The sequence below is a fragment of the Hyperolius riggenbachi genome, chromosome 5 (genome assembly GCF_040937935.1).
Source record: "Hyperolius riggenbachi isolate aHypRig1 chromosome 5, aHypRig1.pri, whole genome shotgun sequence".
Classification (NCBI taxonomy): domain Eukaryota; kingdom Metazoa; phylum Chordata; class Amphibia; order Anura; family Hyperoliidae; genus Hyperolius; species Hyperolius riggenbachi.
In genome coordinates this window covers 430,454,713-430,477,856 of record NC_090650.1, presented here as the reverse complement: position 1 = coordinate 430,477,856, position 23,144 = coordinate 430,454,713, and the positions used below count along the sequence as shown (strand labels likewise).

General features: G+C 45.9%; 1 protein-coding gene across 2 annotated transcripts in view; it reads left to right on the top strand.

Annotated features, from left to right (window-relative positions):
- Positions 1–23,144, top strand: part of COL22A1 (collagen type XXII alpha 1 chain) — a 483,118-nt gene that overhangs the window by 193,906 nt on the left and 266,068 nt on the right. For both annotated transcript variants that reach the window (XM_068238069.1, XM_068238068.1), the window contains exons 9-12: positions 2,352–2,468; positions 5,357–5,401; positions 8,381–8,443; positions 11,952–11,990. In XM_068238069.1, the coding sequence (XP_068094170.1) occupies positions 2,352–2,468; positions 5,357–5,401; positions 8,381–8,443; positions 11,952–11,990 (264 nt within the window). The remainder of the gene's footprint in view (positions 1–2,351; positions 2,469–5,356; positions 5,402–8,380; positions 8,444–11,951; positions 11,991–23,144) is intronic.

The following is a 23,144-nucleotide window of genomic DNA, read 5'->3' as shown; positions in this document are numbered from 1 at the left end:
GATTCAAAGGGGATTTTGGATCACTCTTATTCTTTGCATTGGAGTGAAAAATGTTCCAAAAATGATGTAGGACCAAATCACAATCGTTCCTGTGGGTTCACCTCTGTCCAGGGCTGGGACCCACTATTTTGGTAGCGTTTATGGATTGCAGACAATTGCCGGAGATACCAGAAAACGCTTTGCCAATGCATTTAAATGGGGTTGGACCCACTAGTGTGATTAAGATTAGGGATAATCAAAATCGCAGGACATGGAGCATGTTTGCGCTCAGTACTAAGTAGAGAATCGATTTTGCAGCGATTTGGGGGCCGAGCAATTTGAATTTTAACCACTTGAGGACCCACGCTTTACCCCCCCCCCCCCCCTTAAGGACCAGCGCTGTACTCTGTGATCTGTGCTGGGTGGGCTCTGCAGCCCCCAGCACAGATCAGGTAGCAGGCAGAGCGACCAGATCGCCCCCCTTTTTTCCCCCCTATGGGGATGATGTGCTGGGGGGGTCTGATCGCTCCTGCCTGCGTGTGGCTGGCAGGGGCACCTCAAAGCTCCTCTCCGCGGCGACATTCCCCCCCTCCCTCTCCTACCTCCCTTCCCCCCGGAGATCAGAGGCTGCACAGGAACGGATCTGTCCTGTACAGCCTCTAACAGGCTCCTGCCTGTCATGTGACAGCGATCCCCGGCCGCTGATTGGCCGGGGATCGCTGATCTGGTACAACGCTGCTACTGTTAGCAGCGTTGTACGAATGTAAACAAAGCGGATTATTTCCGCTTGTGTTTACATTCAGCCTGCGAGCCGCGATCGGCGGCCCGCAAGCTATTCACGGAGCCCCCCGCCGTGAATTGACAGGAAGCAGCCGCTCGCGCGAGCGGCTGCTTCCTGATTAATTAGCTTGCAGCCGGCGACGCAGAACTGCGTCGCTGGTCTTGCAGCTACCACTTTGCCGGCGCGTTATGAGTGCGCGGTCGGCAAGTGGTTAAATAAAGTTAATTATACTTACCAGAAGAGGTCACAGGCACTTCTCTGATTGGTCCTAAAGGAGCACCTATGACCTCTTCAATTAGGGGGCGGGGCTACAGACGGAAGACAGACATCGGGATACCTGGTGAGTATAATAAAGTTTTTTAAAAACTAGCTTATGATCCGGCGTTGCCTGGGTATGTATTTGGCTGCTGTTGGCTCTGCTACTTTTTCTAACCCTAACGCAGGAACACTCAATGACCAAGTTTTCGAGCTTTGGGGTCCTTGGCATCAATAATTTCTATTTTCCTTTTGAAATGAAACAAATCTAATTGGCTGTTTGTGGCTCCACCCCCTTTTCTGAATTTTAACCCCAGTCACCCAATAACCGACTGTAGCAAGTCTGAAGCCTCTGCCATTAACAGTGTAAGAATGGCAGCAGTTTAAATATTCCCCTTGAAAATCAATAGGTGAATTTTGATTGGCTTTGTAGGCTCCACCCACTTTCCTGAATATTAATCTCATGCACCCAGTAACCAAGTGTGCCAAGTTTGAAAACCCTGCCATTAACAGTGTACAAACGGCTGCAGTTTACATTTTCCCATTGAAAATTAATGGCTGAAATTTGATTGACTGTTTAATGCTCCGCCCTCCTTTCTTGGATTTGTAACCCCAGTCACCAAGTGACCAACTGTGCCAAGTGTGGGGACTCTGGCTTGATTACTGTGAGAATGGCAGCCTTTTACATTACACAGTCTTTTTCTATTATGAATGGGTGAAATCTGATTTGCTGTTTGTAGCTCCTCCCACATGCAGGGGGGACCCGAGACCACCAGAACATATCATCTCAGGTAGTAAGGGATCTGTATACCAAGTTTTGTTCAAATCGGTCAAGCCGTTTTCAAGTGATCGCGACACACACACACACACACGCACATACAGTACATACATACACATACATCCGATTTTATATATATATATATATAGATGAAATGAAACGCTAATTGGAAGAGCTGTATAGTTTACTGTACAGCACTTCAAAATAGACTAAAACTCGATTGCAGTCACCCTAGGAATCTCTACACACAGTGCTGCTATGGTTTAAAAGTGCTGCAGTGATTCCTAGTGTGTTCCAGTCCTAACACTTTTTGGAGACTGATTAAAATTTCTCGACAAGGGCATTACCGTGGTTGCCGCTATTGCAACCTGGGCTGTGTGATTATAAGCTTACGCACCACTTTTATCCTCCGATATCAACATGCTACGCTATATAGGGCTCCTGCTGTTCCTCGTTTTTGTTGTTTCTTCTCTGGAAGGCCCATCGTGACCTCTGGAAAATCCCGCCTACAATAAAGAGTTAGGCCTCATTTAGTTTTTTTTATTTTATTTTCTGCAGTGTGTGGTGACTGTGGTCACTGAACCTCCACCTCTCATACCAACACCTACAGCGGTTGAACAGAGGGGACTCCAAAACACGACCATCAACTGCTCCAACTGCCCCTTAGGGGAGAAGGTAGGTGAACAAGTCTTACCTCTTCTTAAGTCAGTCTTAACTTTCTAATGTTAATATCTATGTATCTCCTTTTTCTCCCCGCCTGTACCTCTAACTAATGCTAAGTTGAGAACAACTCCTACCCCCCCCCCCCCCTCCAAAAAAAATATTTTTTAAATTATCAGAATCTCAAAAGTTCCAGTGACAGCACACTGGGGGTCCCAGCTGAGCTTGGTAACCTTCAGGAGTTGGGCCTACATGCCATCCCAGCAGCGAGCCCCATTGGCCTTTTTTGAGGGGGAAAGAACACAAACCACTCACCTCTTCCCTTTGCCACTAATAAGAGGGAAGGCAGTTCTCTTACTACCCCTTACCTTTTTTCACTATAACAGTTGGGGGGGATGTGTCTTTACAAGTGATGTGGTGGGGGAAGGGAGTGAACAGGATTGTGGAAGTAGTACAGGTGTTTCAAGAATGGAGCTCAGAGGGATGTGGGAGGGGGAGGAGTCAGGGCAATTTATAGGTAGGGGAATATGGGGGTGGAGGGTGGTCTGTGGGCATACAGAATACGGATGTTTTAGGAGGAGGTGGGAGAGGGGCTGAAAAAAATAGTAGTATAGTATGGTACATTTTAGAGTTAGGCATAGGAGTAGAGTAGGTTTTGGAGTTGAGTAGTAGTTAAGTAGGGTAGGTTTGGGAATAGAGCAGTAGTAGAGTAGGATAGGTTTGGAGTTAAAGTAGGGTAGGTTTGGTAGTAGAGTAATGGTAATGTAGTAGCAGAGTAGGGTACGTTTGGGAGTAAATAAGTAGTAGGTAAGGGCAGAGTAGGGTAGGTTTGGAAATAGAGTAATAGTAATGTATCATAGGTTTGGTAAGGCAGTGGTGGAGTAGGCTAGCTTTGGGAGTAAAGCAGCAGTAAAGTGGCAGAGTAGTTCTTGACACTAGAGTACAGTAGGCTTGGGATTAGAGTAATAGTAAAGTAGGGTAGATTTGTTAGTAGGGTAATAGTAAAGTAGGGTGAATTTGTTAGTATAGTAGTAGAGTAGGGGAGGTTTAGGAGTAGAGTAGTAGTAGATTAGGGTAGGTTTGGGAGTAAATAAGTAGTAGAGTAGTAGTAGAGTATGGTAGGTTTAAAAGTAGAGTAGATTTGAGAGTACAGTATTAGTGGAGTAGGGTAGGTTTGGGAGTAGAGTAATAGAAAATTAGGTATGGTTTGGGAGTAGACTGGTAGTAGAGTAGGGTAGTTTTGGGAGTAGAATACTAGTGGAGAACAGTAGGTTTGGAAGTTGAGTAGTAGTAATGTAATGTAGGTTTGGGAGTAGTGCAGACATAGGGTAGGGAAAGTTTGGGAGTAGCGTACGGTAGCAGTAAAGTAGAGAAAGTTTGGACGTAGAGTAGTAGTAATGAAGGAAAAGTTTTGTAAATAAGTAGAGTAGAGTAGGTTTGGAAGTAGAAGAGTAGGGTAGGTTTGGATACAGAGTGGTAGTAAAGTAGGGTAAGTTTTGGAGTAGAGTAGAAGTTGAGTAGGGTAGGTTTGGATACAGAGCGGTAGTAAAGTAGGGTAAGTTTGGAGTAGAGTAGTAGTAGAGTAGGGTAGTCTGGGAGTAGAGTAAAAGTTGAGTAGGGGAGGTTTGGGTGTAGAGTAGTAGTAGAGTAGCATAAGTTTTGGAGTAGAGTAGAAGTAGAGTAGGGTAGGTTTGGAAATAGAACAATAGTCAGTGGCATAGCTAAGGAGCTGTGGGCCCCGATGCAAGTTTTACAATGGGGCCCCCCAGGCACTCTATACATAACAATTGATACGGCGCACCAAAATCTGACAATGGCAACTACAGTGTCAGAGGGGCAAGAAGGGGATGGGGAAGAGCTTGTTAATGATTACCACTACTCAATGTATATATAGAAGTGATTATTATGAGCACAGGACCAATAGAGAGCTAATACTGTAGTTGAGGGAGGGCCCTTCGGGGCCCCTCTGGCCCAAGGGCCCCGATGCGGTCGCTACCGCTGCACCCCCTATTGCTACGCCCCTGACAATAGTAGTTTAGGGTAGGTTTGGGAGTAGTTTAGTAGTAAAGTAGGGTAGGTTTGGTTGTAGGGTAAGTTTGGGAGTAGAGTAGGGTAGGTTTGTTAGTACCGTCTTTCCCCTAAAGTAAAACATCCTCTGATTATAAGGCCTAGCTGCAATTTCATTCCTTCTCTGAATATAAGGCATCCTCCGAATATAAGACCTAGCCCCAAAGCCACACATCCCCAGCCGCAGAACACATCATATCCCGCATCCCCAGACTGTCTCTCCGCTCCCCTGTTTTAACGTCATGACACACATTGCAGGGGAGCAGAGACACAGGCTAGGGGGCGGGACGGAGCGGCTACACGGGTCGGGAGGGGGACACAATGCAGGGGAGCAAAGACAGGCTATGGGGCTGGCTATGGATCTGTGTGCAGGGATGACATGACAGGTGCCTGATTGGCACTGTGACATTACAATGAGCAGCAATAAGAGGTGGCCAGCATGGGACATATCATGCAGTGCCGATATAAGACATCCCCTGAAAATAAGCCCTAGCACACTTTTTGGAGCAAAAATTTATATAAGACAGTGTCTTATTTTCGGGGAAACACGGTAGTGTAGTAGTAGAGTAAGGTAGAGTAGTAGTAAAGTAGGGTGTAGACTAGTTTTGGGATGTAGATGAATTATAGTGATGGTGAACCCTGCAGCCATTCCTTACGCTTCCCAAATGTAAAGCATAATCCACACTGTATTGGTTCTGGAAATATTTGCATGCACTGTTAATTTCTTCATGATTTTGCTTTAATGCAACTTACATTTACTGTATAAATGCTTCTATTTTATCATAGTGTTTAGATACAAGATGAAAGATATTAATACAGTTTTCTTTGCGTTTTAGGGTGAAATAGGTCTTCCCGGCCCGGAAGGTCCTATCGGCCCGAAGGTGAGTATGAGCCTGGCATAAGATGGGCGGTATCTGCTTCACATTGTTATTATGCAGGCTGAGCGGGGCCTAATGCCTCTGATGTGATTCTGCAGGCTTTAGAGATAAATGGCGGTAAGTCTGGACTGGCAGGGCCCGTGATGATTGGGGATGATAATAATTATGAACTGATGCCGATTTGTTGCAAATTTATGCAATTTGGAAATGGACCAATCAAACGCAGCAGCTCCAAAGCCATTTGTAAGCCATGTACATTTACATACAATTAGAATACATTGACATCAGTTCTGAATAATTAGCGTATCACTGACCACCTGTATTCTGATTATGAGCTAAAAATTAAAAACAAACCTCCGCCTACCCAAAGAGAATGTTACATTTAGCCAATTAGCCAATTGAAGCCTCTAGCCATTGGTTAATTAACCAGCTGCCAGCTAATTCATTGGCATCTGTTTTTGAGCGCACACACACTCATCCAATTTTGATTTGCCAATGATTGGCCAATTTTACTTCCTCCATGTAGTATTAAAGAGAAACCGTAACCAATAATTGAATTTCATCCCAGTTAGTAGCTGATACCGCCTTTCCCATGAGAAATCTATTCCTTTTCTCAAACAGATCAGTTCTGCGCCTGCGCAGTAAGCCGCGGACAACGTGGCCGTGATTGACAGCGGCGCTTGACGCAGGCGCAGTAAGGGTGACCTCGCGGTCGTCCTCTGCACCGTGCGGCAACAGCGGGACAGCGGTGGAGAGCGGAGGTGACAGCGTGGGACAGTTGACTGCAAGGGGCTGGAGAAAGCCCCAGGTGAGTACAGCAGATTTTTCTAAAATTGCCTGATGATTCATTTAAAGTGTACCCGAGGTGACATGTGACATGATGAGATAAACATGTGTATGTACAGTGCATAACATATTAATCACCATTCTGTTTTACTTGTTTTATTTTGCTGCCTGAAAGAGTTAACTTTTAAGGCATGTAAGTGACAGCTGCTGTCTTGTCGGTACCTTGTTGGGAATACAGCACACATCACTGATAAGAAAATTACAGCCATAAAAGTTTTCCTGGCAAAATACAACTTCCAATAGCAGGGGAAAATAAAAAAAGGTCAATAGTTCATGTATTTTCATTTAGGGACACTCAATAGACAGCCATTGAGCAGAGACAACAAAACATTCAATTTACTTTGTAAATGTTTAAATATTAAAGTGGTCTAACACCCAGCATTTCAACTTTGCTTTAAAAGATTGCTTACAGCTTAGAAACGATTATGCCAGATTTTTTTTTTTAGCAGAAATTCACTGAATGGATTAAACATGACATTTTAGTGCTGCATTTAGCTAGAAATCCTCCTCCATGCTTAGGTTTAGTTACAAATGTATCTATTTACAAAGTAATAAACAAACACCTCTCTGAGAGAACAAAGAGGGCTTCCCCGACAGGCTTTTCAGAGGTCTATTTGCATTCCAAACAAAGATACATTTGTAACTAAAGATAAGAACGGATGTGATTCCTAGTTAAATCCAACACTAAAATGTCATGTTTAACCCATTCAGTGAATTTCTGCTTAAAAAAAAATCTGGCATAACAATTTCTAAGCTGTAAGCAATCTTTTACAGCAAAGTTGTAATGCTGGGTGTTAAACCGCTTTAAATAAAGTAAAATTAAATAAAATATGAAATAAAACCATGGGTTTATCTCATCCGTTTATTTATCTCATCAGTTTATTTTCACCTTGGGTTCACTTTAAAGGGTACCTGAGATGGTACATACTGCTGTATTTAGACTTACCTGGAGCTTCCTCCAGGTCCGTGTGGTCCGTGGGCTCTTCTGCCATCCTCGCCAATCGCTCCGTTGTCCCATGGTAGCCTCCGGTATTCTCTTCAGTCGGGCCAGTCCTGTTCTTCTGTGCATGGGCGGTCGCGCATGCCCATTGCACTCCCGCAGCTGCAGGAGCGCCCTAGCCATGCATGCGCAGATGAACACGACTGAAGAAAATACCGGAGGCAATGAGGGACAATGGAACGGCACGGCAAGTCGGTGAGGGAAGAGATAAACCATGTATTAAGTCATTTAAGAACAGATAGATTGTGAGCTAATAAGTACGGTAATTCATCAGAAAATCTTTGTGATTCAGCCCCATAATGAGATAAACATAAGTGCAAAGTGTGCTACTCCTACTAATAACTTTTCTGAGGTCTCTTTTATTTACATTTTTTTTTGCATTGCAAGGGTTAAAAAAACAGTGATTTTATCTATGCAAATGAGGCAGTCCAAAAGTGACTTTCCTTCAAAGTAAAGAGATGCCAAATCACTTCTGTTTGGCCAAGAAAACACTACTGATAATAAGACAGTGCTGTAAGGTTCAACCCATTGTTCTTTTCATTTGTTTTGGAGCTACGGTAAATGAACCAAATTTCACATCAGACTGTTATGGCTGCTGTTTTATAAGTCAATCTTAATCTCCCTAGTGGTATTCCCGACCCAGGGGTGGGGCTTCCGCCGGGTGAGTTATTGCAGAAAGCGCAGTGTAGCAGCATTCAAAACTCATCTCCCCGGGATCCACAGTCTTCTCTGTGTCCTCTGAGGCTTCCGACCTATCGGTTGAGATTGTTATCTGTCACATGACTACAGTGACAGCAATGTCACCACATAGATAGAATGCCCCCAGAGGACAGGAGGAAGAAATGCAGCACTGATCTGGATCCTGGGAGGTAAGTTCTGCATAAACTGGGAGTTTTTCTGGAGTGTGACCCTCACTGATAAGAAATTCCAGGTATAAAACACTTTCCTAGCAGAAAACTGGCAAAGGGGTCTCATGGAATGTTAATATAAATAATTCTAATAATTGTAATATTTACTTTTTAAACCTTTAATTTGAATATCCATATTAAAAATCTTATTTATTTTTTTCATGGTCAGCTCTCACAGCCGGGAAGAGGGATTTTATGTAACCTAAATTGTTTATTGCTTTTCTAAAGGGGGAAGTGGGCAGCCCAGGGCCAGCCGGGCCTCCGGGTACAAAAGGAGAGAGAGGGGAGCCCGTAAGTATGTTTTATATATATCTTTTTTCAAATTAGTTTTAATTTGTATCTAATAAATTACCGTATTTTTCGGACTATAAGACGCTCCTGACATAAGACGCACCCAGGTTTAGAGGACAAAAACCAGGGAAATAAAATATATACTAAACCTGGTGCATCCATGGTGAAGGGGCATCTTGTGGATTGTGCCCCCTGTAGCTCTTGTGTCTCCCTGTGTCCTCCTCTGTCCCTCTTGTGCCCCCTGTGTCCCCCATGTGTCCGCCTCTGTCCCCCTTGTGTCCTCCGCTGTCCACCTTGTGTCCCCATGTGTCCCACTTTTGTCCTCCTGTGTCCCCCATGTGTCTGCCTCTGTCCCCCTGTGTCCTCTGTTTGTCCCCCTGTGTCCTCCTCTGCATGGGCACAGTACAGGGAGTCCCCGACATTGCAGCGGGTCGGAGGTTCGGATTGGCAGGCATTCACAAGTCAGGAACTCCCTGCACTTGGACTATAAGTCGCAGTGACTTTTTTCCCCACTTTTGGGGGAGAAGAAGTGAGTCTTATAGTCCAAAAAATACAGTACGTGAAGAATAGAAATGGTGATTGAGCTGCTAATAATTCAAGGTTTGCATTGACATTTAATGCAAATTGTTGCAGATTGGAATTTGGCCAATCAAATTCACTTCCTTTTGACCATAATTGGCTAAAACTCCAAACTAAATACAATTTGCATTACATTTGCATGCAAGCTAGAATTATTAACATCTCGCTGACTGTGTAGCACGCATACAAATATATTTTTTTAAACAAATCCATACAAGGCCCCTATATTACACCTGTCTACCCTGCTGGTACTGACCTAATGCAATTGCCTCAATAGCCTCAGCTAGTGTTATTATATACCCCCTGCTGGAATTAGAGGTGTCCTCTCTCAGCATTGTAAATTGTAATCAGCAGCAGATTGTTATCATTATTGTGCACTTACTTAGTGCCCCTATCTTCCGGGGTGCGTAACAAAGCAGAACACATAAGCCTCGATTCATAAGGGGCTGGGCGATAAAAACACCCAAAAAAAATTAGGGCTTTAATCACAATCTTCAGATGTTGCAGAGTTACAGAGTTCCCCGTGTAATGCTTGGGGGTTATACTCTGACCACCCAGAGCAACAAGGCTGGTAGCTGAATAATGGAAGAGGCTACACAGGTTGCTCAGAACAACTGCAGCTCTGGGCTTCCGATATCACTACGAATAAGACACAATGGCAGCGCAGTGCGATGCGATAGCAAGCATTCAGACAGGTACAAGACAGGACTATAGATTGGAGCGTAACTAGACAAGTAAGACACAATGGCAGGGCAGTGCGATGTTGCGCTGCCTTAGCTATAGCAAGCATTCAAACAGATAAAAGGCAGGACTATAGATTGGAGCGTAACTAGTAGCAACCGCAGCTCACAGTCACGTCCACAGAAGCAGAGCAAGCAGGCTAACAACCAGCAAGCATCCACACAGGCAAGACTACAGGAAAGAATGTTACTATTAGCAACCGCAGCCTATCAGTTATGTTCCCAGAAACTAGAGTAGCAGGAATACTACCAGTCACCAACGTGGTGATGGCAGAATCCAAGCTATCTGGATAATGGACTTCACTGACCCACCGCGGATGCAGCGAACGTCCATCAGGCATGGAAACAAGGCAATACACAATAATACAGAAAAATAACAAACGGCTCAACTAACGGATAAATATATATTAGCAAGTCTGCATATATATTTATCAAGAAACTAGCTAAAGCACAAGTAATAGGGTTGCATTGAACTACAATAACAGAACTATGCAGAGTAGCACAGTGCCCAGCAGATAGCGTACTGACCGCTATGATGGGCGAGGTCTAAAAGGGGAGACAGACTTTAATGTGGACCTCAGCCAATGAGTGCAGTGCAGGCATGCAAACTCCCACACAGCTGAATGGTAATCCCTCAATCCTGAGTTAGTCTGATTACCATTTGCTAGCTGGCTGTGAATGCGAAGGACTCTCATAAGAAATACATGCAGTACTATGTAACCACATGCATGCAGGAAATCCAGGGCTATCCGGCCGCAGCTCAGCTCCAGCAAGCAATTGGTGGAATGATGCCAGCATCCTGAGCTGCCCAGAACTGCAGAGCGATTGCAAATGACAATGAGACTTATTGCGAATGCACAACCGAATGCAGGCAGATAAGCCAGAACTGTCCGTTTGCAGCTCCACTGCAATGGACAGAACACGCTACAGGACTGATCCTGACACCCAGCAAGCTCATGGTGAACCAGAACTCCTAAGAGTGTGTAAGGGGCTACAAAGGACCAAAAAGCCCCCTTACTAAAAATGCTATTTGACACAGAATTTTACCTTCTTTAAACAGAAGGCATTTGTGATTATTTGTGAGCATATGATGTCTCCATGGCCAGATTTCAGGCAGGGCCTCTAAGGCTATGGCCTAGGGCACCAGGAAAGCAAGGGGCGGGCAGCAGGGTATCAGTTAGCCTGCCGGACATTCGTCCTGCTACACAGAGTTTGCACATAGCGGTGGGCAGTTACCAACAGCCAGATCTGGCACTCGGGGGATGAAGGGGAAGGGAACAGGCACTTACAGTGATCGCTGAGCTGCCTGTCACTCACCGAATGTGCCACTCACCAAGGATCTTACAATCTAATCTCTGCCATCATATCACTAGCTATCCTCAGAGGAGCTTACAGTCTAATCCTTGCCATCATGTCACTAACTGTCCTCAGAGGAGCTTATAATGTAATCGCTGCCATCACATCACTAAATGTGCTCAGAGGAGCTTACAGTCTAATCCTTGCCATCACGTCATTAACTGTCCTCAGAGGAGCTTATAATGTAATCGCTGCCATCACATCACTAAATGTGCTCAGAGGAGTTTACAGTCTAATCCTTGCCATCATGTCACTAAATATCCTCAGAGGAGCTTATAATGTAATCGCTGTCATCACGTCACTAACTGTCCTTAGAGGAGCTTACAATCTAATGCCTGCCGTGTTGGGGGGAAGTTTAGGATGCTGTCGGTCTCGGAGCAGCTGGTGATAGTGGGCCTTGAGTGGTAAAAAAGTACAAACCTATCCCTGGATGTCCCCCATAAGGCATTACTGCTGAATTTGAACATCATCCCTTTGTTGTCCCTGTAAGCTAAACACACCTCAAGATCGTCTGGAATGCAATGATGTGTCAGATTGTTAATTCTACAGAGCCGCAACAATCCAACATGCATACAGACTGTTTCTGCCTGTTTGTTCCTCATCAGTGCACGGAATGGATTAAAATTGCTCAATGGGGTACCTTCTGTTTTGAGTAGGCAAAAGTCTGTTTTACAGATGTCGCAGATTAGTATTACATTTTGGAGATTGGACAGAAAAATAAAATGTTCCTTTATCTTCATTGACATACCGTAACTGAAAATGTCTTTATATATGTAGAAGAAGAAATGCTACTATACTATAGTATGTTAAATGTTTTTTCTCGCTTTCCTTAGGGGAGAAGTATTGCAACAAAAGGAGAGAAAGGTGACCAGGTAATTTATATTCTCAGTAAAGTAAATATCACGGAATGGAATTTATGAGAGACAAAAAGGTTATTGTTCCCGAAGGGTGAAAGTTGTTCCTCTGGGCTCTGATTTCAGCAAATGTTCACAGTATTGTTCACTCAGTGTTGCTCTCTACGGCCTCTACGGTTACCCGTCATCACGAGCTGTTCTTCCTGATCACGAGGTCGGATTCCGAATTCGTTATCACCTCTCGATCACGGATTCAGTTCCGAATGCACCTGTAATCGCGGTCTAAATCAGGCTCGTGATCACGGCCGTGATTATAACCTGAAAACCTGCCGACTTTAGCGGTTAATAGCAAAGTCCCCTTACATGATATAAACACCAACTTTTTTTCAGAAAGACCTTATAGTTTTTGAGAAAATCGATTTTAAAGTTTCAAAGGAAAATGCGGTAAATGATAGTTAATGTATTTACCGCATTTACATGTTTACTTTTTCCTTTGAAACTTCCTTTGAAACTTTAAAATCGATTTTCTCAAAAACTATAAGGTCTTTTTGAAAACATGTTTTCCCCTTGTTCTCACTGTTCTACTTAACATATCCTGCGCATTTGGTGTTTATATCACCTAAGGGGTCTTTGCTATTAACCACTTAAGTCGGCGGGTTTTGGCGTTTTTTTTTTTTATCACAAATACTTTTCCATTTGAAAGTTTAAAATTGATTTCCTCAAAAACTATGAGGTCTTTTTGAAAAAAAAAAATGTTTTTGTTGTAGCCACTAATCACCTTTACAATCCATGCAATTTTGGTGATTGTAGCATGTATAGGGTCTTTGCTATTAACGTTAAAGTCAAATCCTACATGTAATCACGGCTAAAATTCGGAGCTCAGATTCAAATCCGGATCACGATCACGGCGTATCCGGATTCCGATTCTGCCGTGGCCGGATTTACTTGAACTCATGATTGAGAGGTATCCAAGCATCACTATGTTCACTTCAGGCATGGAGTCCAGAGCAGGGAGGATTAGAAACATCTGTGTCTCTCTAGACATGATCCCTCACTCTGTGCCACCGGTGGTTGAGGTGGACTCCATCAATAGCACAAATTTCACATCATCGTAATTTTGCATCGGAATTTGCAATAACAACGCAAAATCGTTATGCAAAATTTCAGGAAGCAACTTAATTTATTTTGTATGTGAATGTCATCAGGAACCAATCATTTCGCTGATTTTTTTCATAAATGCATGCTATTCAAAAAGACCTTGTAGTTTTTGACCCCTCCCTCCCCCGCCAGCCAATCACAGCGATCAGCTGTCATAGGCATCAGCCTGTGACAGCCGATCGCTCTCCTGCCTCCCGGGGGACAGCCGTGTCACATGGCTGTCCCCAGTACAGTGATGCCGTACAGTGTAAATAGATGGCGGTTTCGCCGTCTAACGGTCTCCTAGCAGCAATCGCCGCTGGGAGACTGATGACGGAGATGCGCACAATCTTCTGCAAAACCTCGCCCCAGGACTTCACGCTAATTGGCGTTGAGCGGTCCTGGGGCTGCAGCGGTCATTGAGAAGTCAAAAGAATAAGAGTAAAGCTTTCGGCTGTTCCTTCATAAGACTCAAATCCTGTATGCACACATGCATACATCCTTATTCACAACTAGAGATGTCCCGAACGGTTCGCCGGCGAACTTCGGTGGTTCGCGTTCGCCTACCAAAGGTGAACTTTCCCGGAAGTTCGATTCACCCCATAATGCTCTATTGAGCAAAACTTTGACCCTCTACATCACAGTCAGCAGGCACATTGTTGCCAATCAGACTGCACTCACTCTTGGAGCCCCTCCCCCCCCCCTTATACAAGACAAGGTCCTTGTGCCATTTGACTCACTCGTCTGCCTACACCAATTAATTAAGGGACAGCTGCTACACACTCTGCTAGGGAGAGTTTAATTTCCCTCCACCCTTCCACCTATTCCCTCCTACTGGAGGGTCTCATCTGCCAGGGAATTACAGTATTTCAAAAGCCAGCTTACATACCGTGGCTGGGAATCGAATCCAGGTCTCAGTGTATGGTAGGTAACTAACATATCCATTATACCACCAGCACTACTAGCTGAAGCTAGCCTAGCATGTACCATTTATGCTCAATCCAAAAGAAAAATTAGACAAGACAAATAACATTTATATCGCACTTTTCTCCTGGCAGACTCAAAGCGCCAGAGCTGCAGCCACTAGGGCACACTCTATAGGCAGTAGCAGTGTTAGGAAGACTTGCCTAAGGTCTCCTACTGAATAGGTGCTGGCTTACTGAACAGACAGAGCCGAGATTCGAACCCTGTTCTCCTGTGTCAGAGGCAGAGCCCTTAACCATTACACCTTCCAGCCACTGCTTATGGATTTGTAGCCAGGCATGGCCTTGCCTTTTGTGTTCAACAGTTGTCCAAAGAGAACCCCAGATAGCCAGGTAGATTCATCTCTCTCTCTCTCTCTCTCTCTCTCTCTCTCTCTCTCTAGTAGGGACGGTCACCACTTTCCGTGGAATTGTATTTTTGAGCATAAATGGATTGAGCATAAATGGTACATGCTAGGCTAGTTTCAGCTAGTAGTGTTGGTGGTATAATGGATATGTTAGTTACCTACCATACACTGAGACCTGGGTTCGTATCCCAGCCATGGTATGTAAGCTGGCTTTTGAAATACTGTAATTCCCTGGCAGATGAGACCCTCCTCCCTCTGGGATAGGTAGGAGGGAGGAGATCTCTGGAAATATGTTTTATATCATTTTTCCAGCCAGTAGAAATTTTAAAAAAATTTTAAGTTCGCCTCCCCATTGAAGTCTATTGCGGTTCGCGACCTTTTTCGCGAACCGAACTTTCCGCGGAGGTTCGCGAACCGAAAATCGAAGGTTCGCAACATCACTATTCACAACGTGTTGCTTTTACTGATGGCTAACACGGTACAATGCAGTACACTACTGTTCTTACATCAAGGCACTTGTTTATTTTTTTTTTTTCTCAGTTTATTATTGCCTTTCTATCAGATAAAAGGGAGAACTGGAGTTTACTTTGAGGATTATGTTGAGCATAAAGTTACAAAGAGATTAATTTGGGGGAGAGTGATTGATGCGTCGGCTGCGATGGAAAAAAGAAATAACGACTAAATAATGGAGGCTGAGATTCTAAACAACACGCGTCATGTTTCAGATTCCCACTTACAAACGGCACCCGGGGGAAATCAGACGTGCGCGGCGCAAACGCGTCCCCATCAAACGCTGTAAATAAACCGGATCTGAAGCCTGTCACCAAAAAACAGATATAAATAAATAACTGAAAATGATGTTGATGATCTCAAGATGTTCCAGCCTTTATGTGGTTGTCTGTGTTTAGAGATTAACTCGAGACGTTTAAAGGAAAAACCCACGGAGCGTCATCAGATCGGGCATTAAACAAAAGCGACATTTGCAATTTATGCCTTTGTACAATTTTTTTCACTCTTCTAAAATCATCAGTTTGGAAAGATTTACAGCCTCATTCCATAATTTGTTTTCTAAGTAAGCCATCCGTACCACACCCCACCCCACTAACACCCTTCCCCACCGAATCTAAGATTCTCCAGAATCCTCAAAAATAATTTGGTATGAGCACATCTCAAGTAGCAAAAAAGAAAAAAAGATTCCCAATCTGAATGCCCACAAACAATACAAAGTAACATACTGATACACGTACACAAAAACTTTAACAAAAGTACACCGCGGGGGCTAGTTAGCAATAACAAGGGGCTGATGTGTACTTAAAGTGACACTGAAGCAAAATAAAAACAAAAAAAGTATGATATAATATATTGTATGTGTAGTATGGATAAGGAATAGAACAGAAGTAGAAAAAAAAAGTGTAACGATCGGTGTCAGCACACAGAGAGAATCTGATTATTGGTGATCTGCAGTATCTCCAAGAATACAGATTATACCTGATTATTGATGATCTGCAGAATCACCGATAATCCAAGTATAACTAACCTCTGGACACCTTTATAGTGTGAGTGTTTGGTGCAACAGTAATGACTTTGAGTAGGACTAGTGTTGGGCGAACATCTAGATGTTCGGGTTCGGGCCGAACAGGCCGAACATGTCCGCGATGTTCGGGTGTTCGACCCGAACTCCGAACATAATGGAAGTCAATGGGGACCCGAACTTTTGTGCTTTGTAAAGCCTCCTTACATGCTACATACCCCAAATTTACAGGGTATGTGCACCTTGGGAGTGGGTACAAGAGGAAAAAAAAATTTAGCAAAAAGAGCTTATAGTTTTTGAGAAAATCGATTTTAAAGTTTCAAAGGGAAAACTGTCTTTTAAATGCGGGAAATGTCTGTTTTCTTTGCACAGGTAACATGCTTTTTGTCGGCATGCAGTCATAAATGTAATACATATAAGAGGTTCCAGGAAAAGGGACCGGTAATGCTAACCCAGCAGCAGCACACGTGATGGAACAGGAGGAGGGTGGCGCAGGAGGAGAAGGCCACGCTTTGAGACACAACAACCCAGGCCTTGCATGAGGACAAGAAGCGTGCGGATAGCATGCTTTGTACCACCATGCAGTCATAAATGTAATAAAGATAAGTGGTTCAATAAACAGGGACCACGCGGCAACGCTAACCCAGCAGCAGCACACGTGATGGAACAGGAGGAGGCGCAGGAGGAGAAGGCCACGCTTTGTGAGACACAACAACCCAGGCCTTGCATGAGGACAAAAAGCGTGCGGAGAGCATGCTTTGTACCGCCATGTAGTCATAAATGTAATAAAGATAAGAGGTTCAATAAACAGGGACCACGCGGCAACGCTAACCCAGCAGCAGCAGCAGCAGCAGCACACGTGATGGAACAGGAGGAGGCGCAGGAGGAGAAGGCCACGCTTTGTGAGACACAACAACCCAGGCCTTGCATGAGGACAAAAAGCGTGCGGATAGCATGCTTTGTACCGCCATGTAGTCATAAATGTAATAAAGATAAGAGGTTCCATAAACAGGGACCGGCAACGCTAACCCAGCAGCAGCAGCAGCAGCAGCACACGTGATGGAACAGGAGGAGGCGCAGGAGGAGAAGGCCACGCTTTGTGAGACACAACAACCCAGGCCTTGCATGAGGACAAAAAGCGTGCGGATAGCATGCTTTGTACCGCCATGTAGTCATAAATGTAATAAAGATAAGAGGTTCCATAAACAGGGACCACGCGGCAACGGTAACCCAGCAGCAGCAGCAGCAGCAGCAGCACACGTGATGGAACAGGAGGAGGCGCAGGAGGAGAAGGCCACGCTTTGTGAGACACAACAACCCAGGCCTTGCATGAGGACAAAAAGCGTGCGGATATAGCAGCAATGCTTTTTGCCGCCATGCAGTCATAAATGTAATACAGATGAGAGGTTCAATAAACAGGGACCGGAAACGCTAAACCATCCCAGATGTTCATCGGTCATGTTACTTGGTTGGGGTCCAGGAGTGTTGCGTAGTCGTTTCCAATCCAGGATTGATTCATTTTAATTTGAGTCAGACGGTCTGCATTTTCTGTGGAGAGGCGGATACGCCGATCTGTGATGATGCCTCCGGCAGCACTGAAACAGCGTTCCGACATAACGCTGGCTGCCGGGCAAGCCAGCACCTCTATTGCGTACATTGCCAGTTCGTGCCAGGTGTCTAGCTTCATGCCCGGTTTCAGGTCCAGCGGTGCCAGCCACAAATCCGTCTGTTCCTTTATTCCCCTCCAAATTTCCTCCCCTGTGTGCTGCTTATCCCCAAGGCAGATCAGCTTCAGCAACGCTTGCTGACGCATGCCAACAGCTGTGCTGCACTGCTTCCACGATCCTACTGCTGCTGGTGCTGGGTTAGCATTTCCGGATGAGGTACAGCTTTGAGATGCGTTGGAGGAGAAGGAGTCAGAGAGGTAGGTGCTGCTGTTGTTATCCAGCTGTTTGCGGCGTGGGCAACACCCGCGCCGTAGCAGGTGAGGAATCGCTGCCAGGCTCCACAAGGTTCACCCAGTGCGCGGTAAGGGAGATGTATCGACCCTGGCCGAACGCACTCGTCCAGGTGTCAGTGGTGAGGTGAACCTTGCAGGCAACGGCATTCTTCAAGCTTCGGGTTATTTAGCTGACCACGTGCTCATGCAACTCAGGCACTGCAGAGCGCGCAAAGTGGTAGCGGCTGGGAACAACGTAACGTGGGATGGCCACTGACATCATGCCCTTGAAGCTGTTTGTCTCCACCACTCGATATGGCAGCATTTCGCAGGCCAGAAGCTTGGCTATGCTGGCTGGCTGTTACTGCCACGGCCCGGGGGTCATTTGCTGGCAATTTCCTCTTGTGCTCAAACATCTCAGAGACAGACAACTCAACCGTAGCGCTGCACACCGAAGGGCTGTTGGTTGTTGTGTTTGATGAACACTGGGAGACCTCAAGAGCACTAGTCCGGAAAGTGACAGTGTCAGCATCGTCTGATGTTTGTGAATGTTGTGAACCACGCAATGGCTGGGCTACTGCTGCTGCTGAGGCGGGTCTGGTGGTGAGTCTGGTGAACCCAAGGGAGGCAGTGTTGCTGGTGGTACCCTGTCCTGCCGCGTTTGCCCACAGAGTGGGATGTTTGGATAGAATGTGGCGGCTCATGCTGGTGGTGGAGAGGTTGTTAATACTTTTCCCCCTGCTCAGGCGGGTCTTGCACACCTTGCAAATCGCCATGGTAACATCCTCAGTGCAGTCTTCAAAGAAAGCCCAGACTTTAACTGGCTGAGGACTCGGACCTCGTGCGTGATGTGCTGGTGCTGCTTAACCCACTGCTGGACGCTTGAGAGGTCATCCAAGTAATTATCTGGTCCTGTTCTTTTGGATCTGTGAGGGTTGTTGTCCTGGACAACATGGGCAGTATTGAGTGGGTTTTCTTGGGTGCTCCCCTGTGGCCTGTACGTGAACCGTCAGGGGAAACACCTCTTCCCTTGCCCCTCCCTCTTTCACCGGATTTCTTCCTCATTTCACTTATCCTTAAAGTACACGCTGACTGGCAGCAGTACAGTGGCAGTACAGAAATGCTATACAGTGGTGGGTGAGCGGTGTACCACTATTGTCAGCAGTGACACAGAGCACAATGCTATACAGTGGCGGGTGAGCGGTGTACTACTGTTCCCAGCAGACACAGAGTGGAAGTAAACACAATGCTATATAGTGTGGCTGAGCCGTGTACACAGAGTGGCATTAAACACAATGCTATATAGTCTGCTATATAGTCACCCCGAACAGGGTGATGTTCTGCAGAACCCGAACAGTGGCAAACACTGTTCGCCCAACACTACTGGGAGGGAACGCAGATTTTAGTACCTAAACACACGATACAACATGTTTTCCGGGGTCGGACTCTGAGGCACATACAGATGGTCCCGATCATCATCCTCATCATACAACTCTTCTCCTGAGTCTGACCCACCCACCACCTCTGCCACCCCAACATCCCCAGACACAGACCCCTCATCGTCCTCAACATTAACTTGGGATGCTGGCCTGAGCCAGACCTCCTCCTCCACATCAGGCCCCATCATCTCCTCAATGGCAGCCCTCATTAATCGCTCTGGCGACGGACTGATGGACACAACGTTCTCCTCCGGGGAGGACTGCTGCTGACCACTGGCTGCTGGGGTGGATGTTATAGCTTGCGTGGGGCGTTGGCTGTTGCTGTTGTTGGGAGTGCTGCTCACAGCGGAGGTCTCTGGGGAACTCATGTTGAGCTCATATAGTGGTTGACGGTGAGTGGAGTATTACTGATCCCAGCAATATACACACTGACTGGCAGAGTACGCAATGCTATATAGTGTGGCTGAGCGGTGTACACAGAGTGGCAGTAAACACAATGCTATATAGTCTGGCTGAGCGAGCGGTGTACTACTGTTCCCAGCAGAATCAGAGTGGCAGTAAACAATGGTATATAGTCTGGCTGAGCGGTGTACACACAATGCTATATAGTCTGCTATATAGTGTCAGTAAACAATGGTATATAGTCTGGCTGAGCGAGCGGTGTACTACTGTTCCCAGCAGAATCAGAGTGGCAGTAAACAATGGTATATAGTCTGGCTGAGCGGTGTACACAGAGTGTCAGTAAACAATGGTATATAGTCTGGCTGAGCGAGCGGTGTACTACTGTTCCCAGCAGAATCAGAGTGGCAGTAAACAATGGTATATAGTCTGGCTGAGCGGTGTACACAGAGTGTCAGTAAACAATGGTATATAGTCTGGCTGAGCGAGCGGTGTACTACTGTTCCCAGCAGAATCAGAGTGGCAGTAAACAATGGTATATAGTCTGGCTGAGCGGTGTACACAGAGTGTCAGTAAACAATGGTATATAGTCTGGCTGAGCGGTGTACACACAATGCTATATAGTCTGCTATATAGTGTCAGTAAACAATGGTATATAGTCTGGCTGAGCGAGCGGTGTACTACTGTTCCCAGCAGAATCAGAGTGGCAGTAAACAATGGTATATAGTCTGGCTGAGCGGTGTACACAGAGTGTCAGTAAACAATGGTATATAGTCTGGCTGAGCGAGCGGTGTACTACTGTTCCCAGCAGAATCAGAGTGGCAGTAAACAATGGTATATAGTCTGGCTGAGCGGTGTACACAGAGTGTCAGTAAACAATGGTATATAGTCTGGCTGAGCGGTGTACACACAATGCTATATAGTCTGCTATATAGTGTCAGTAAACAATGGTATATAGTCTGGCTGAGCGAGCGGTGTACTACTGTTCCCAGCAGAATCAGAGTGGCAGTAAACAATGGTATATAGTCTGGCTGAGCGGTGTACACAGAGTTTCAGTAAACAATGGTATATAGTCTGGCTGAGCGGTGTACACAGAGTGTCAGTAAACAATGGTATATAGTCTGGCTGAGCGGTGTACACAGAGTGGCAGTAAACACAATGCTATATAGTCTGGCTGAGCGAGCGGTGTACTACTGTTCCCAGCAGAATCAGAGTGGCAGTAAACAATGGTATATAGTCTGGCTGAGCGGTGTACACAGAGTGGCAGTAAACACAATGCTATATACTCTGGCTGAGCGAGCGGTGTACTACTGTTCCCAGCAGACACAGAACAGTGAACAGAATGCTATATAGTGTGGCTGAGCGAGCGGTGTACCACTATTCCCAGCAGACACAGAACAGTGAACAGAATGCTATATAGTGTGGCTGAGCGGGCGGTGTACCACTATTCCCAGCAGACACAGAACAGTGAACAGAATGCTATATAGTGTGGATGAGCGAGCGGTGTACCACTATTCCCAGCAGACACAGAACAGTAAACAGAATGCTATATAGTGTGGCTGAGCGAGCGGTGTACCACTATTCCCAGCAGACACAGAACAGTGAACAGAATGCTATATAGTGTGGCTGAGCGAGCGGTGTACCACTATTCCCAGCAGACACAGAACAGTGCACAGAATGCTATATAGTGTGGCTGAGCGAGCGGTGTACCACTATTCCCAGCAGACACAGAACAGTAAACAGAATGCTATATAGTGTGGCTGAGCGAGCGGTGTACCACTATTCCCAGCAGACACAGAACAGTAAACAGAATGCTATATAGTGTGGCTGAGCGAGCGGTGTACCACTATTCCAAGCAGACACAGAACAGTGAACAGAATGCTATATAGTGTGGCTGAGCGAGCGGTGTACCACTATTCCCAGCAGACACAGAGTGGCAGTAAACAGAATGCTATATAGTGTGGCTGAGCGAGGTACACAGAGTGGCAGTAAACAGAATGCTATATAGTGTGGCTGAGCAAGCGGTGTACTACTATTCCCAGCAGACACAGAGTGGCAGTAAACAGAATGCTATATAGTGTGGCTGAGCGAGGTACACAGAGTGGCAGTAAACAGAATGCTATATAGTGTGGCTGAGCAAGCGGTGTACTACTGTTCCCAGCAGTGACACAATGACAGGGGGGACCCTGGCTAGCGTGGCTGGAGCGCGAACTACCCTGCCTGCCTACCCAAAGCTAAACCCACAGACAAATGGCGGAGATATGACGTGGTTCGGGTATTTATTTACCCGAACCACGTGACCGTTCGGCCAATCAGAGCGCGTTCGGGTCCGAACCACGTGACCCGTTCGGCCAATCACAGCGCTAGCCGAACGTTCGGGGAACGTTCGGCCATGCGCTCTTAGTTCGGCCATATGGCCGAACGGTTTGGCCGAGCACCGTCAGGTGTTCGGCCGAACTCGAACATCACCCGAACAGGGTGATGTTCTGCAGAACCCGAACAGTGGCGAACACTGTTCGCCCAACACTAAGTAGGACCACCTGAGGAGCAGGTGGTCTCTGGCAGTATGGGATATACTCCCTTAAGGAAAGCACAACAACCTTCCAGCAGCCTGAGACCCCCCAGTGGGCGGAGTCGCAGGGTGAAGGTAGGAGGAACCTGCAAGTGAGTGACACCTGAAGGCGGATGTCACTAGCAGGTCTGGAGACTATCACTTAAAGAGAGAGATAGCTCTCGAGGTCGGGCAAGCCAGGTCGGCAACACACAGACAGATAAAGTACAAAGACAGAAGACTGATTCGGTATGCAGGACAGGCCGGGTTTGGCAACAGGTAATCAGATATACGTAGGTACCGAATCAGTAAGCAGAGGGATAGTCAGGAATGCAAAAGGTCATAACAGATACAAACAATGCCTAGTCTTGGGTGTGAGGTCCGTGGTCTCTACACCCGGGTACAAGTCTGGAATATAATATGATGGTACAGAGTATCCCTAGACTTGGGTGCGAGGTCTGTGGTCTCGACACCCTGGAACTAGTCTGAAGTATAACTGTGAGAATCTGCTCAGCTGCCTGTGCAGACAGGCAGCGTTTTGACCACTGTTCACGTCTGCATTCTGCAGGTCTCTTTAAGAGAGACTTTCTGTCAGTTCTGCAGCTTGTGTTGCTGAGGAATTTGCATACATTAGTCATGCAAATCCGTTACCTGCCTTCTTTTGATGACTAGCACTATAAAAGCATTCTGCTCCCAGAATGCTTGGCTGGACATTTCCCTTCCATGGTCTGTTCCTGATGGACACTGCTGGAGTGTCAGCCATTCTCGTTTGTTGAAGTTATCTTAGTGTAATTAGTGGGGATGCACTAGGCAGTTCCCTAGTGCAGTTAGGATTGCATTATCTGT